Source organism: Taudactylus pleione, unplaced genomic scaffold (genome assembly GCF_031769625.1).
Source record: "Taudactylus pleione unplaced genomic scaffold, aTauple2 ptg000256l, whole genome shotgun sequence".
NCBI classification, from domain to species: Eukaryota; Metazoa; Chordata; class Amphibia; order Anura; family Myobatrachidae; genus Taudactylus; species Taudactylus pleione.
Window position 1 is genome coordinate 23,926,907 of NW_028284658.1, and position 13,165 is coordinate 23,940,071.

The 13,165-nt window shown below is 46.3% G+C and overlaps 1 protein-coding gene across 2 annotated transcripts in view; it reads right to left on the reverse strand.

Annotated features, from left to right (window-relative positions):
• The window catches only part of BRCA1 (BRCA1 DNA repair associated), a 242,308-nt gene that overhangs the window by 83,743 nt on the left and 145,400 nt on the right, over nt 1–13,165 (reverse strand). For both annotated transcript variants that reach the window (XM_088480740.1, XM_088480741.1), the window contains exon 15: nt 7,762–8,081. In XM_088480740.1, coding sequence (XP_088336866.1) covers nt 7,762–8,081 — 320 coding nt within the window. The remainder of the gene's footprint in view (nt 1–7,761; nt 8,082–13,165) is intronic.

The following is a 13,165-nucleotide window of genomic DNA, read 5'->3' on the forward strand; positions in this document are numbered from 1 at the left end:
GGCCTTGGCCGGGTCGCCGCTAAGCCCCGCCCCCAACGCCACATTAATGGCGGTAAATCACCCCCGTCTCGCTAACGGGGACTCTGCACTACTAGCGCTATGTTACCTAGGCAGGCATAGCGCTGTGAGAGCCAGCGTCGGTGCTTCTTCAAACAAGCACCGGCACAGCAACCAACCACTGAGAGCGCTGTACCACGCTCTCCAGCGGCTATGAGCATAAGCCAGCGCCGATGCTTTCATACAAGCACCAGCGTGGCAACTTAGAGCCGCGTTAAGCGGCTCCTTAAGCCCCGCCCCAGCCCCGTTATGCAGGGCTATAATAGCGGGGCTGCAGACTCCCGTTATGTGAGTAGTGGGACGCAGCAGTCTCCCTCCTTGCATATAGGAGTGAGGAGCAGGCGTCTTCAGTGACAAATGCGGCTAGCACCGCGCTGTCACCAACGTAGAGGGGCCTCTTTATCCATCCTCTCATTTAAATAGGAGGGGGAATCGTGGCTAGGCTAGGCCAGAGACCCGGACGCTGACTGTCGAGTGCAGCAGCGGGTCTCATCAGCAGCTCCGACACTGCCAGTTTTCCTTGCAGTGGGAAGGAGGCTGTGTAGCAGTCGCGCAGCGCGCGCTGTCCTGAGCCCAGCATTTTCGCCCACCACTCCAGCTAGTCAGGAGTGGTGGGATATACTTACGGGCTGCTGCGGCCGGGATGCTGGGCTGAGGGGGCGGCGAGGAACCCGGACACATGCCGGTGTCAGCAGTGGCGGGTCCTCGCAGGGTCCGATGACTCCATCTGCTGGTGCCCCCTCCTCAGGGCCACAGGACACAGGCTGCAGTAGCCGTGTGGTGCCCTCCCGGCGGCTCCCCCGTAGAAGGCAGACTGTCACAGCAAGCAGTCTGCCTGTCCTCAATGCTTGTTTAGTAAAAAATATAAAAAATATGAAAAAGGCTGGAGACAGCCAGATGTGCGACCGGCTCTCTCGGGCACATTCTAAAAACTGGGGTTGATGGGGCATAGAGGGGGAGGAGCCAGTCACACTTTTAAATTATTTAAAGTGCCAGGCTCTGCTCTACCACCGTCTATACCCCACTGTCTTGAACTCCAGTGTCCCCTAGTGGATGAAGGAGAAAAACCTTTTTTCGCTTTCTTCCATGGGGGACCTGGTCTTCCGCACAGGAGCACCCCCTCCTTTAAGGACAACACCTTGCAACCAAAACTAGCATCGCGAGAAGCAAAGGTGTCAAATCGATAGAACTTAATAAAAGTGTGGGCTGAGGACCAGGTGGCAGCTCTACAAAGCTGTGCCACCACGGCAAGCTGCCCAGGAGGTCCTCACTGACCTGGTAGAATGGGCTGTTACAGCCTCATGGACAGACCATTCAGTGGAAACATGAGCATGGCAGATAACAGCCGTAATCAATCTTGCGATATTTTGCTTAGATGCAAGTCAGGCAAAATAGACTCAGCTTATTGCATAATGATGATCTGAAATGGCAGAATCAGTTTGACACAACTCGATCTTATATGCGTAAATGTATAGTTTTATTCATAATACACTTGTGGTATCTATTATATAAAAATACCATAATAGTACTAGTTATCCTTCATAGATAGTAGATCCAATTAGCATCTCACAAAAATAAAAAACCTTAATGGTAAATATAAAACTTCAATAGCATGAAAAAGCACCACACACAAAATGATGCCAAATGACCACTTTAAATGGTTTGTATAATCTGAAATCACCCGTGCGGAAATTCCTCCTAGGGTTAAATCCTGTGTTAGAACAGTTTTAGTGTGTCTGAACAATAGCTAGGCTGTCAAATGTAGGCAGTTAATCCTTTTCCAAAACGGATGGTAAAGTGTCTCCGTGAATATACGGAAAAGCCGGATTTAGAGCCCAAATCCACACTATGGACACTGAACAATGTCAAGTATTTAGAGCACACAAATGTATCATTCACTCTTTAATTGGAGGAATAATTATCCGGCTTAGAATGTAGGAAACGTGATTAGGTTTCATAGGTGACCACAAACACAATAGTTAAGTACACTGCTCGGGGCACCAGCGGCACACCCGACGTATAGCAATCTCTCTCAGAGAGTATAACTGAACAACCAGAGGGCTGACTTACATTAAAGCCACGTCGTTTATCCTGGGTAAGTTTAATGCCGTCAGCAGGCACGGGTGTACATTGTCCTACGAAAAATTGCATGTAAAGAGTGACAATGCTCCGTAGTCAAATGGGTCAGTAAGTGCTCAAATGGTGATGCTTAGCTGGATACTTGAAGTCAAAAACTGGGGATCCCCTGACGCGTTTCGCCCCTCCTTCCACTATAGGGGCTCTTTAAAAAATAAAAAAAACGCATCAGAGGATCCCCAGTTTTTGACTTCAAGTATCCAGCTAAGCATCACCATTTGAGCACTTACTGACCCATTTGGCTACGGAGCATTGGCACTCTTTACATGCAATTTTTTGGAGGACAATGTACAGTAACACCCGTGCCTGCTGACGAGGGAGAACTGCGGCATTAAACTTACCCAGGATAAGCGACGTGGCTTTGATGTAAGTCAGCCCTCTTGCTGTTCAGTTATACTCTCAGAGAGAGATTGCTATACGTCAGCTGTGCCGCTGGTGCCCCGAGCAGTGTACGGAACTATTGTATTTGTGGTCACCTAGGAAACCTAATCATGCTTCCTACATTCTAAGCCGGATAATTATTCCTCCAATTAAGGAGTGATCGATACATTTGTGTGCTCTAAATACTTAACATTGTTCAGTGTCCATAGTGTGGATTTGGGCTCTAAATCTGGCATTTCCGTATATTCACGGAGACACTTTACCATCCGTTTTTGAAGAGGATTAACTGCCTACATTTGACAGCCTAGCTATTGTTTAGACACTAAAACTGTTCTAACACAGGATTTAACCCTAGGAGGAATCTCCGCACGGGTGATTTCAGATTATACAAACTATTTAAAGTGGTCATTTAGCATAATTTTATGTGTGCTGCTTTTCATGCTATTGAAGTTTTATATGTACCATTAAGGTTTTTTATTTTTGTGAGATGCTAATTGGATTTACTATCTATGATTGATAACATAATAGATACAAGTGTTTTATGAATAAAGCTATACATCTACGCATATAAGATCGAGTTGTGTCAAATTGATTCTACCATTTCAGATTATCATTATGCAATAAGCGCAGAGTCCATTCTTGCCTCTTTTGTTTACAGTTGTTTGGGGCAAGGCCAGCCCTTATAGTGACTATGCAGCTGCCATTATTAAATTGGGACACATATACATCTATTTATATTTTTGGTAGACGTTTTATCAAAAGAGACAAACAGAGCATCTGTCAGACGCAAGACTTTGGTCCTCAAGACATACAGATGTGTCCACATACACCTTTCCTAAACTCTAGCCATATGGCTAAATGTGCCATGCCTTTGAATCTGCAAATTGGCAACGCCTTGGGATTTTTCTCAAAATTTGCTACTTTAATCCACTACTTTATACAAAAACTTTTGCAGCAAAAAAAGGGATAAATCTAATACTACTCGTCGTGGAGCGTCTTATCCGTTCTGGCATCTCGTGCCAAATGAAGCAAAAACGGAAAGGTGTATGAGGACATCTGTAAATGCGAAGTGCTTGAACAATGTCCAAGGAATTTAAGAATAGGTCCAACAAACTACTCCCCTGCAGGAAGCCCAGGAACCACAATCTCCTAATTAATGTGCAACTAGAAACCACTTTGGGTAGTAAAGCCAAATTTGTGCGTAGAACCACTTGGTCCTGGTGAAAGATCAGGAACGTGGGACCTATGTGACAAAGCCGATGATTCCGAGACTATCCTTGCCAAAGAGATGGCAAGTAAGAAAACTGTCCTCCAGGTCAAAAACTGCAGGTCTACAGAGTCCAACGGCTCAAAAGGTGGTGCTTATAGGAGGTCTGGAGTATGAGAACCAAATCCCATGGCACCACTGGAGGCATGATGGGGGGCTGAGTGTGTAGCACCCCCCTGCAGGAAAGTCTAGATAGCATGAATGGAAGCAAGTTTCTTCTGAAAGAAAATAGACAAGTCCGATGCATGAAACTTCAAGGAACTGAGACCTAAGTCTAGTCCCCCCTGAAGCAAAGACAGCAGTCTGTATAACCAGAACACTGAAGGAGAAAAGTCCTGTTCGTCACACCAAACAAAATAGGCCTTTCACACACTGTGGTAAATCCTAGCCGAAGATGGTTTTCTGGCATAGAGCATAGTCTTAACCACTGCATTGGAGAAATCTCTCGTTTTTAGGATGGCTGTTTCAATAGCCTCCCCGTCAAAGCCAGCTTTGGCAGATCTTCGTAATAGAAAGACCCTTGACTGAGCAGATCTGGGCGAAGAGGTAGTCGCCAAGGAGGGTCCACCGACAAAGTAGATCCGTGTACCAGGACCGACGAGGCAAACATGGAGCCACCAGAATTGCTAGAACACGCTCTACCCGTAGCTTGCTGAGACCCCCGCGTAATCAGAGCAGACCATGAAAGAGACCATTATGAAGGCCCACGGAGCAGTCACTGCGTAGATGAGATAATATCTTGGATCCCAAGATCCATATCTGTCCACCTTATAGTTCCCGAGTGGACGTCCTGGTGGCTGAGATAATCCACCTCCTAGTTGTCCACTCAGGGGATGTAGACTGCCGACAGGGCCAGAAGAGGTTTCTCGGTCCATGATAGAATCCTTGCAGTTTCCCGAATGGCCTGAGCACTTTTAAAAGTCCCTAACTGATTATATAAGGGACAGTTGGACGTATTGTCCGATTGGACCTGACCGGAAGGCCCTGTAAGAGGTGACAAGCATGTACCATGGCTAGGTAGACTGACGAAGTTCAAGAATATTGATAGGAAGACGTGCCTCCTGCAGTCCACCAGCGATCGTGAAAGGTGTGTGGAGGGTTACCGCCCGCACCACCTGGAGGCTGGCAACGGTCAAGAAAATAGTTCACGACTATCTGAAAGGAACGGGAGACAACTTGTCTACCTGCAAACTGAACTGGAGTGGAGACCGGTTCCATTTGGAAACCTGAACATACTGTACTCCACCATGTTGTATGTTTAGTTGTTTACACTAGCTGGCCTAAGACTCACAATGCAAAGATGAACAGACTTTCCTCCATTTGAGAAGCAGCCGAAAGGTGGTCTGAACCGCCGAGATTTAGTCTGCTGGCGGGAAGATCCTCCGACTGTGTCTCCAAAAGAGCTCCCAGTTGGAATGAGAGATGACTTCCTGAAGCTTAAGATTCAATTGTGAGCCTGCAATAGGATGATTGCTGGAGGTGGTCCTCGAGGAGTGACAGCGTTAGAACCATGATCAAAAAGTCGCCTAGGTAGGGAAAAACTTTGACACCTTGTTGACTGGGGACCGTGGCCATTACCTTGGTGAATACCCAAGATGCAATTGAGAGTCCAAACGGCACAGCATGGAACTGAAAATGCTTGTTGAGCACTGTGAAATGCAGAAGGGACTGGTGACCCTGCCAAAGTGATGTCCAAGTTTGCCATGAAGTCATTGTGTTCTAAAGATTGGACAATTGATCTCAGGGATTCCATTTTGAATCTGGGAACTCAAATGGATGGTGAGTGACTTGAAATTCAAAATGGGACGGAAAGACCAGTCTGGTTTTGGGAGGAGGAAAAAATTGGAGGAGAAACCTTTTCTTTACTGGGGAGGTACTGGAGAGATGACTTCCAAAACTAAAAAGGGAAAGAATTGACCCACTTAGAGCTGCTGCCTTGGCAGGATCTGAGGTAAGGCCTATAACAAAAAAAAAAACGACGAGGAGGGGGACCCCGAAGGTTGAAAGCGTACCCTCTGGAAACAATGTTGCAAACCCACCTCTCTGGTGTCGAAATAACCATCGATTACTGAACCAGAGCAGATGGGCCCCAGTCTCTGAAACCCCTGTGGGGGAGGCAGTCATGTTGAGGGTTTCTCCTTGGGTGCAGGACGATGTCCTGGTCCGGCATGAAGACCTCTAGGCCTTGACCCACGGGAGGAACCTGCGTGAAAAGAAACTGCATGGCCCCTGGAACGGGGAACAAACTTTGGCCTCCACTGCGAACGAAAGGACCGAAAGGAAGATTTTGGTGTAGAGGAGGGCGAAAAACAGCCTTAGATGCTGCTACAATGATCTCCAACTCTGGTCTGAACAGGACATCCCTCTGTAAAAGAGACACCACTGCCTTCTTACATAACGCATCCGCTTGCCATGCGCGTAACCACAGTGCCCATCGAGCAATGGACGCAGAGACTTTAAAAGACAAGAAACTAGAATCAATGACAGCCTCACCCAAGTACTTGAATGCCTATCTGATGTGATCTACCAAAGGTAAAAGCTCAGAACGGGGTGTACTACTATGAACACAGTCGTCCAAGGAATCCACCCAGCGTTCCAAACAGCGGAGAGGTTTTGTACCTGTAGTAGTAAAAATAGAAAACTAGATTGTTTACTCAAATCTATCAGTCGCATCCTAAAGTGAGGCTGCATTTGGGGAGGGGAATAGTGGTTGCCTTTGCCAAACGCGCAATGTGTGCATCCACTGTGGGTGGAGATTCCCATCTAGACCTGTCTGCTGGTAGAAGAGGATAAAAGGAAAATACGTCTGAAAGACTGAGATTTACAATGGTGCAGTTTCCAGGCTTTCATTAATAAATCCTCCAGTTGTGCAGACAAAGGGAAAGTAAGTAATGCCTTTTTCTTGCGGTTTAGTAGTGAGGTACCCTGTACAGGAGTCCCCTTACTATCCTTGAAGTGAAGGACGGATTTAACCACCGCAATTAAAGCCTCCACATTAATGGAGCTGTCTTGATCGTCCTCCTGTACTGAGGACGGTTCAAAGTCAGATTCTTGTGAATGATCCTCCTCAACCAAGAAGGAAACATCAGAAAGAGTTAGCCATACTAAACTGCAGTAGCTGTGCTGCTGGAGAAGATGGCTGCTGAGTGTGGGGAGAGCGACTCTTTTGCAAGCAGACCGGAGAGGAAGCACGCTAAGAGGTGGGAGGGGCAACGAGAAATCCCCTCCCAAGGGCCGACCTCCCAGGGGCAACACAGTCTAAACTGTGTCCCATTGTGCTAATAGGCCCTTCCTGCCCTGGTGGTCTAGTGAGTAGACTCCACTACCAAGGAGGCGTCCCGTTGAAAAGCGGGAGCCCTCTTATCTGTAGTTGCGCCGCTCTGGTTTGCGACCTGTAGCCAGCCCAGTCAAGAGAACGGGCTTCCGGCTATCTAAAGCTGTGTACAGCCCGGCTCTGAAATAAAAAATTAAAATTAAAAAAGTAATAAAAATACAAAAAGCATAAACTGCAGACAAGCTCATAAAAAAAAAAAAAAGTAAATAAAAACATGCCCAGACCCTAAAAAAACTGGCTTCAGGAGGCGTGGGGGTATAGAAGGGTAGGATTCTGTGCTGTGAATACTAACCATTTAGAACCAGACTCCTCTCGCACTTGATATACCCTATTTGTCTCAAGTGTCCCCAATGGACGAAAGAGAAATACAGTATATGGAACCTGCATTACCTGTTTGAGCTGGCACACTACCATCACAGTATTCAGCATCGGAAAAGATGTTAACATTTTCTATATTTAATTAATTCAGAACAGCAGCATCATTTTTGGTTTAGATATATAAGTAACAGTTTTGAAGTATTGCATACCCCAAATACAACTAGAAATATGGTATAAAACATATAAATGCATTAGAAAACAGCCTTACCAGTTCACTTTGGTTCAGTCCTGATGCTACTATGGAAAAGTCTCTTCTATTAGAAACAACAGGACTTCTGACTGACAGAGAAGATCTACTTCTTGCAGGGGATGCAAATGTAGGCGATGAGCTTCTCCGAGTGCTGCCAGAGTGATTGCTGGCCTTCCGCTGCTGCACAAGCTCTCTGGATTCAGTAAGTTGCCTTGAGTTTTCTATTCTAGGGGTGGAGCGATCCATTACTACTCTCTGATCTTGTAATGTATTTCTTAGTCTTGGGTTTGGGGTAGTTTTAGCATGGTTATGAATGGTAGCTGAAGATGCACATGGATCTGTAGTTAACAGAAAAACAAAAAAGTGAAGTAGTCATTAATTGCATCACACACTAAATAACTTTATTGTAATACATACTACACTATTGAGATGTACCAGGTGAAAGACTTTATGTAAAGTCCATTTCAGATAGCTTATACTGTACATTCACTTTTGGAATACAGCTCATTGTACAATTATAGAATTTCATATTGGATACACTATTTAATGCACTACTAAATTTTATTCACAGGTTTTCTTTAAAAAAAAAAGAAAAAAAAAAAAAAAAAAAGGAGGTGCTACTAGAATTGGGCTGCCACTGTCAAACAGAATGAGTGCTTTCTGCATATTTTATTATTTTCATGTTCTATATTTACAACTAGCTGGGATAACTGGCATTGCCTGGGTTGAAGACTGGACCCTGAAGTACACCTGCAGCCTTTAGTTATTTACATTGTCCTCATCTATAACCCCATGCCATTGATCCTGGAAAGGACCCCACTGTTTGCCAACATGCAAGCAGTGGCGTAACTACTGAGGGGGTGCAAGGGGTAGGGCTGCTATGGTGCCGAGCCATCTGTGTGGCCCGCCTGCCGCTCCACCTGCACCCAATCACGCACACAACGTGGGCCGGTCCAGCCAGGGCAGCCAAGAGAGGCCACGGATGGCAACGGTGTTGATTTGGTGCCGGCCCCCCAGCTGATTACAGGTGGCACACCGGTAGACATTGAGAGACAGACGCCCATCGCGAGGCAATCAGAGCTCGTGGACTGGCAGCCAATCAGCAGTGTTCGACACTTGCTCAGACAGTGAGCTACATTTGAGTCAAAAAAGATTTCTATAATGCCTGGTTATGGATTTTATTTGTAAAGACGGCAGAGAATGTTTTAAGCAAGTCGATTTTCCTACCATTTGCAACCTGTCATGACTTTGTTACCTGTATCTTGTTATATAATTTTTTTGAAGACACACTAAACAGATTTAGAAGGCTATGGCCTGATAGTATCTCATCAGAGACACCATGACATGCTGCTGGTGCCTTAAGTATGCAGACACCAATATAGTCACTAGGTCTGATTCAAAGTTTTCAGCAAAGCAAAAAAACAAAACAAAGTAACTCTGCGCCTTGGCCAAACAATGCTGCACTGCAGGTGGGGCAGATTTTAAGATTTAAATGTGCAGATTAATTCAGCTTGAAAGGGGTGTGTCCAATCTCAAATATAAATTGCAGTGTAAAAATAAAGTTGTCCAGGATTTGTGGGATACATACAATAGCAGCCAGTATTGATAAAATTAATTACTTTCTGCTTTTTTTTTTCCTCCTGAAACAATGTGTGTAAATCCCTCTCATAGAATGTGGAGTTTTTGTACCTTAATACTAGGCAAATCATGGAATAGTTGAAACATACACACTCTGATTAAAATGTACTCCATCACTTGCTGAAATACTCACTTTGACTATGCAACCGAAAATACAGAATTATAGTATAACATACCTTGGGTAATTCTTTTTCTTCGAGGTCGATAGGGTCCACAGGATCTACCTTGGGGTATGTAGTTGGATCGCATCCAATGCACCAAACAGCAAATCTTTGGAGCTCCCAGCACGCACTGGTCCTCCCCCCTATATACACCGCCCCCAGCCATTCAGTTTGTGACCAAGCCTAAAGGCAAGAGAGAGAGTATAGAAGGAAGAAAAATTGCACAAGAAACACTCAACAAACGAAGAGGGAATCTGTGAAAAAAAAGGCTGAAGAACAGATCCCAACTGAGGCCAGGTGCATCAGGGTGGGTGCCCTGTGGACTGCATGGACCACGAATAAAAATTATCCAAGGTATGTTATACCATAATTCTGTATTTCTTCTTCAGGTTCCATAGGGTCCACAGAATCTACCTTGGATACGTCCTAAATCAGTTCCCTTAAGGGTGGGGACGCCCCTGCGCAGAGAGGAGAATCCGCCGCCCAAAGGAAGCATCCTGGGATGCAAACATATCAAAAGTATAGAATTTGATAAACGTACTAACGGAGGACCAAGTGGCTGCTTTGCAAAGCTGTTCAGCCGAGGCACCATGTCTTACCGCCCGCGATGGTCCAACAGACCGAGTGGAACATGTCGTTACCTTGTTAGGAACAGGGAGACCAGCCTGTGTATAGACGTGAGAAATAGCCATACGAAGCCAGCGAGCCAAAGTTTGTTTGTTTGCTGGCCAACTTCATTTGTGAAATCCATATAAAACACAGAGAGAATCTGATTTCCTGATGGAACTAGTCCGATCTACGTAAATACGAAGTGCTCGAACCACATCCAAGGAAGCTTCACCTGTAGACAGGTCTGAAGACTTGAAGGCCGGGACTACAATTTCCTAATTTATATGGAAGTGGAAAGCCACCTTTGGGAGGTAGCCCGCCTTGGTACGGAGGGCCGCTCTATTTGGATTAAAGATCAAATATGCAGAACGACATGACAACGCTGCCAAGTCAGAAACTCTGCGAGCTGAAGAGATGGCGAGAAGAAAAAAAAAAGTGTCTTCACAGTCAGCCATCTCAAGTTCACCTTTATCCAAGGATTTAAAGGGATGCAACTGCAGTTCCCTGAGAACTAAAGACAAATCCCACGGTGCCACCGCTGGGAGAAATGGAGATTGCAACCGCAAAAACCCCTGTAAGAATGTTAAACTTTAGGGTTATATTTTCTATGGGAACACCAAATAAAAAATGAATGCCAAATTCTGTGATAGATGCGAGCAGAAGCAGGCTTCCTTGCTCTCAGCATCGTCTGAATCACAGCAGCAGAGAAACCCCTGGCCTTTAAGATGGACGACTCAAGAGCCATGCCGTCAAAGCCAGCCAAGGTAAATCCTGGTAAAGACAGGGACCCTGCATTAGCAAAACCTGTCTTAGAGGCAGCGGAAGTGGACTGTATACAGATAGATGTGTCAGATCGGAGAACCAATGCCTCCTGGGCCAGGCAGGGACTATTCATATCATCCTGCCTCCGTCCTGCTTGAACTTTCTGACTCTTGAGAGGAAAGAGATATGCCAACCTGATGTTCCATCTCACCGCCAGAGCGTCCACGAAGGTGGCTGAGAAGTCCCTTGTTTTGGACCCGTACCTGGGGACCTTGGGCTTGTGATGTGATGCCATGAGATCTACGTCCAGCAATCCCCACCTGTCCACCAGGAGTTGCCTTCAGAGGGATGAGGAGAAACAGTGATAGATGTACCCGACAGTTTTGAAAAAATAGGCAGTGTACACACAGCAGCTAGCATACAGTCACATACAATGCATAAATACGCACATTTGCTAAAGCAGTATGGACTCAAAAAACTGACCAGCCCCGAAGGGGTAATGGTAGGATATAGAGTGCACTATATGCCAAACCCAATGGAGAGGTATATAGAGAGACAGACCAAACCTCTGAGACCAACAGCGTCAGCAGTGCACGAACAAACACTAAACTGCGCACGTCTCACGCACGTCACTTATAGCAAGCCAGATGCGGGAATCCGTACACGGAAGTTTGCATCTGGGGGAGCGCCCGTCTCCCCTAGGCTGCAATTTTGACGGCAGGGTACGCTGACCTCACGGCAGCAAGACGTTGACTAATGCGCTCTAGTGACTCTTCCCACCCATCAACAGACGATATGGCCACGGCCGCCCTAGTGAGGACACGCTGCACGATGCCTTTACCTGCAGCCGCCTCTGATGTATCTCAACACTGGGGGACTGCTTTGCACACCATTGCCCGAGAGGAACTGCTTACCTGCCATCTCCGTGACCCGACTCCAGTCCCGGACCTCAGCGAAAGCCGCTAGCCAATCCACGCTGAGGCCTGCCGAGAACCTCAGGTCATATAGCGGTGCTGGTGTTTCGGAGTCGGCGGTGGTAGGAGTCGTCGCGGTGCAAGCGTCTTTCACTACGCCTGATACCGCTAAACTCTGAAGTTTGAAAAAACTTAAGGTAAAACCTAAAAGAAAAAAATCCTAGGACTGCCTAGCAGTCCCGCTGTTATAACAGGTGCGTCTTGCAGCGCACCAAACAAAAAAAAACTGAATGCCTGTGGCTGGGGGTGTGGTATATAGGGAAGAGGACCAGTGCATGCTGGGAGCTCCAAAGCTTTGCTGTTTGGTGCACTGGATGCGATCCAACTACATACCCCAAGGTAGATCCTGTGGACCCTATGGAACCCAAAGAAGAAAATCACCCTTTCATTTAAAATGTCACAAAAAACTTTTCAGGACTACCATGAGGGATACATTTCCCCCACTGTGTTCTATACTCCAAACATTCACCGGAACAAGTCCAGGAGGACATGTTTCGAAGGGGTGTGGGGGGAAAACGCACAAGGCTATTAACGTCCAACATTGGCAACATTTGCTTGAATAACTTCAGTCAATGCCACCTGCTTACAAATGTCATCTTGTGATAATATTTTTATACTACCCTGAAGGGGCAGAAGTATGTAAAAAGGTAATGGTAGGAGGCGCCACCATACTATGTTGTCTTGGAAATGGCCAGATCTGTATAAGTTAGTCAGTCAGTTTAAACACCGGCTAGGCTGCTCATGGCAAAGCGACGTGAGTTATTGGAAGTTCGAATGAGGCACAATAGTGGGTGCCGACAGATTTGACATTCCTTACTGAAGTTGTGCAGACATGTGACACCTTCATCTAAGGTGTCACATGTGTACCGGGAATACATCATGATAGGAATTACCACCCACCGTGGACAGAGCAGTGGCAGACCACAGGTGCTTAATGATCATGACCAGCAGTGTCTGGCCGGAATTGTCGTGGTAACAGACAAGTGACACTGGCTCAAATCACATGCATATTCAATGCAAGAGGTACCAGATGCATATCCAGCAGGTCAGTGTAGGGTTTTTTTTAGCTTCCATGGGATATGGGAGCAGAAGACCCACCAGAGTGCCCCTGTTCACACGATGACACCGGACACAGGGCCTCAACTGGGCTTGTGACATTGCTAATTAGATCCTAGAGTACTGGAAACATGTGGCGTGGTCCAATGAGTCACATTTCCAGTTGTTTCGAGCTGATAGTAGGGTTCGGGTGTGGCACAGACCTCATGAGGCCAAAGGACC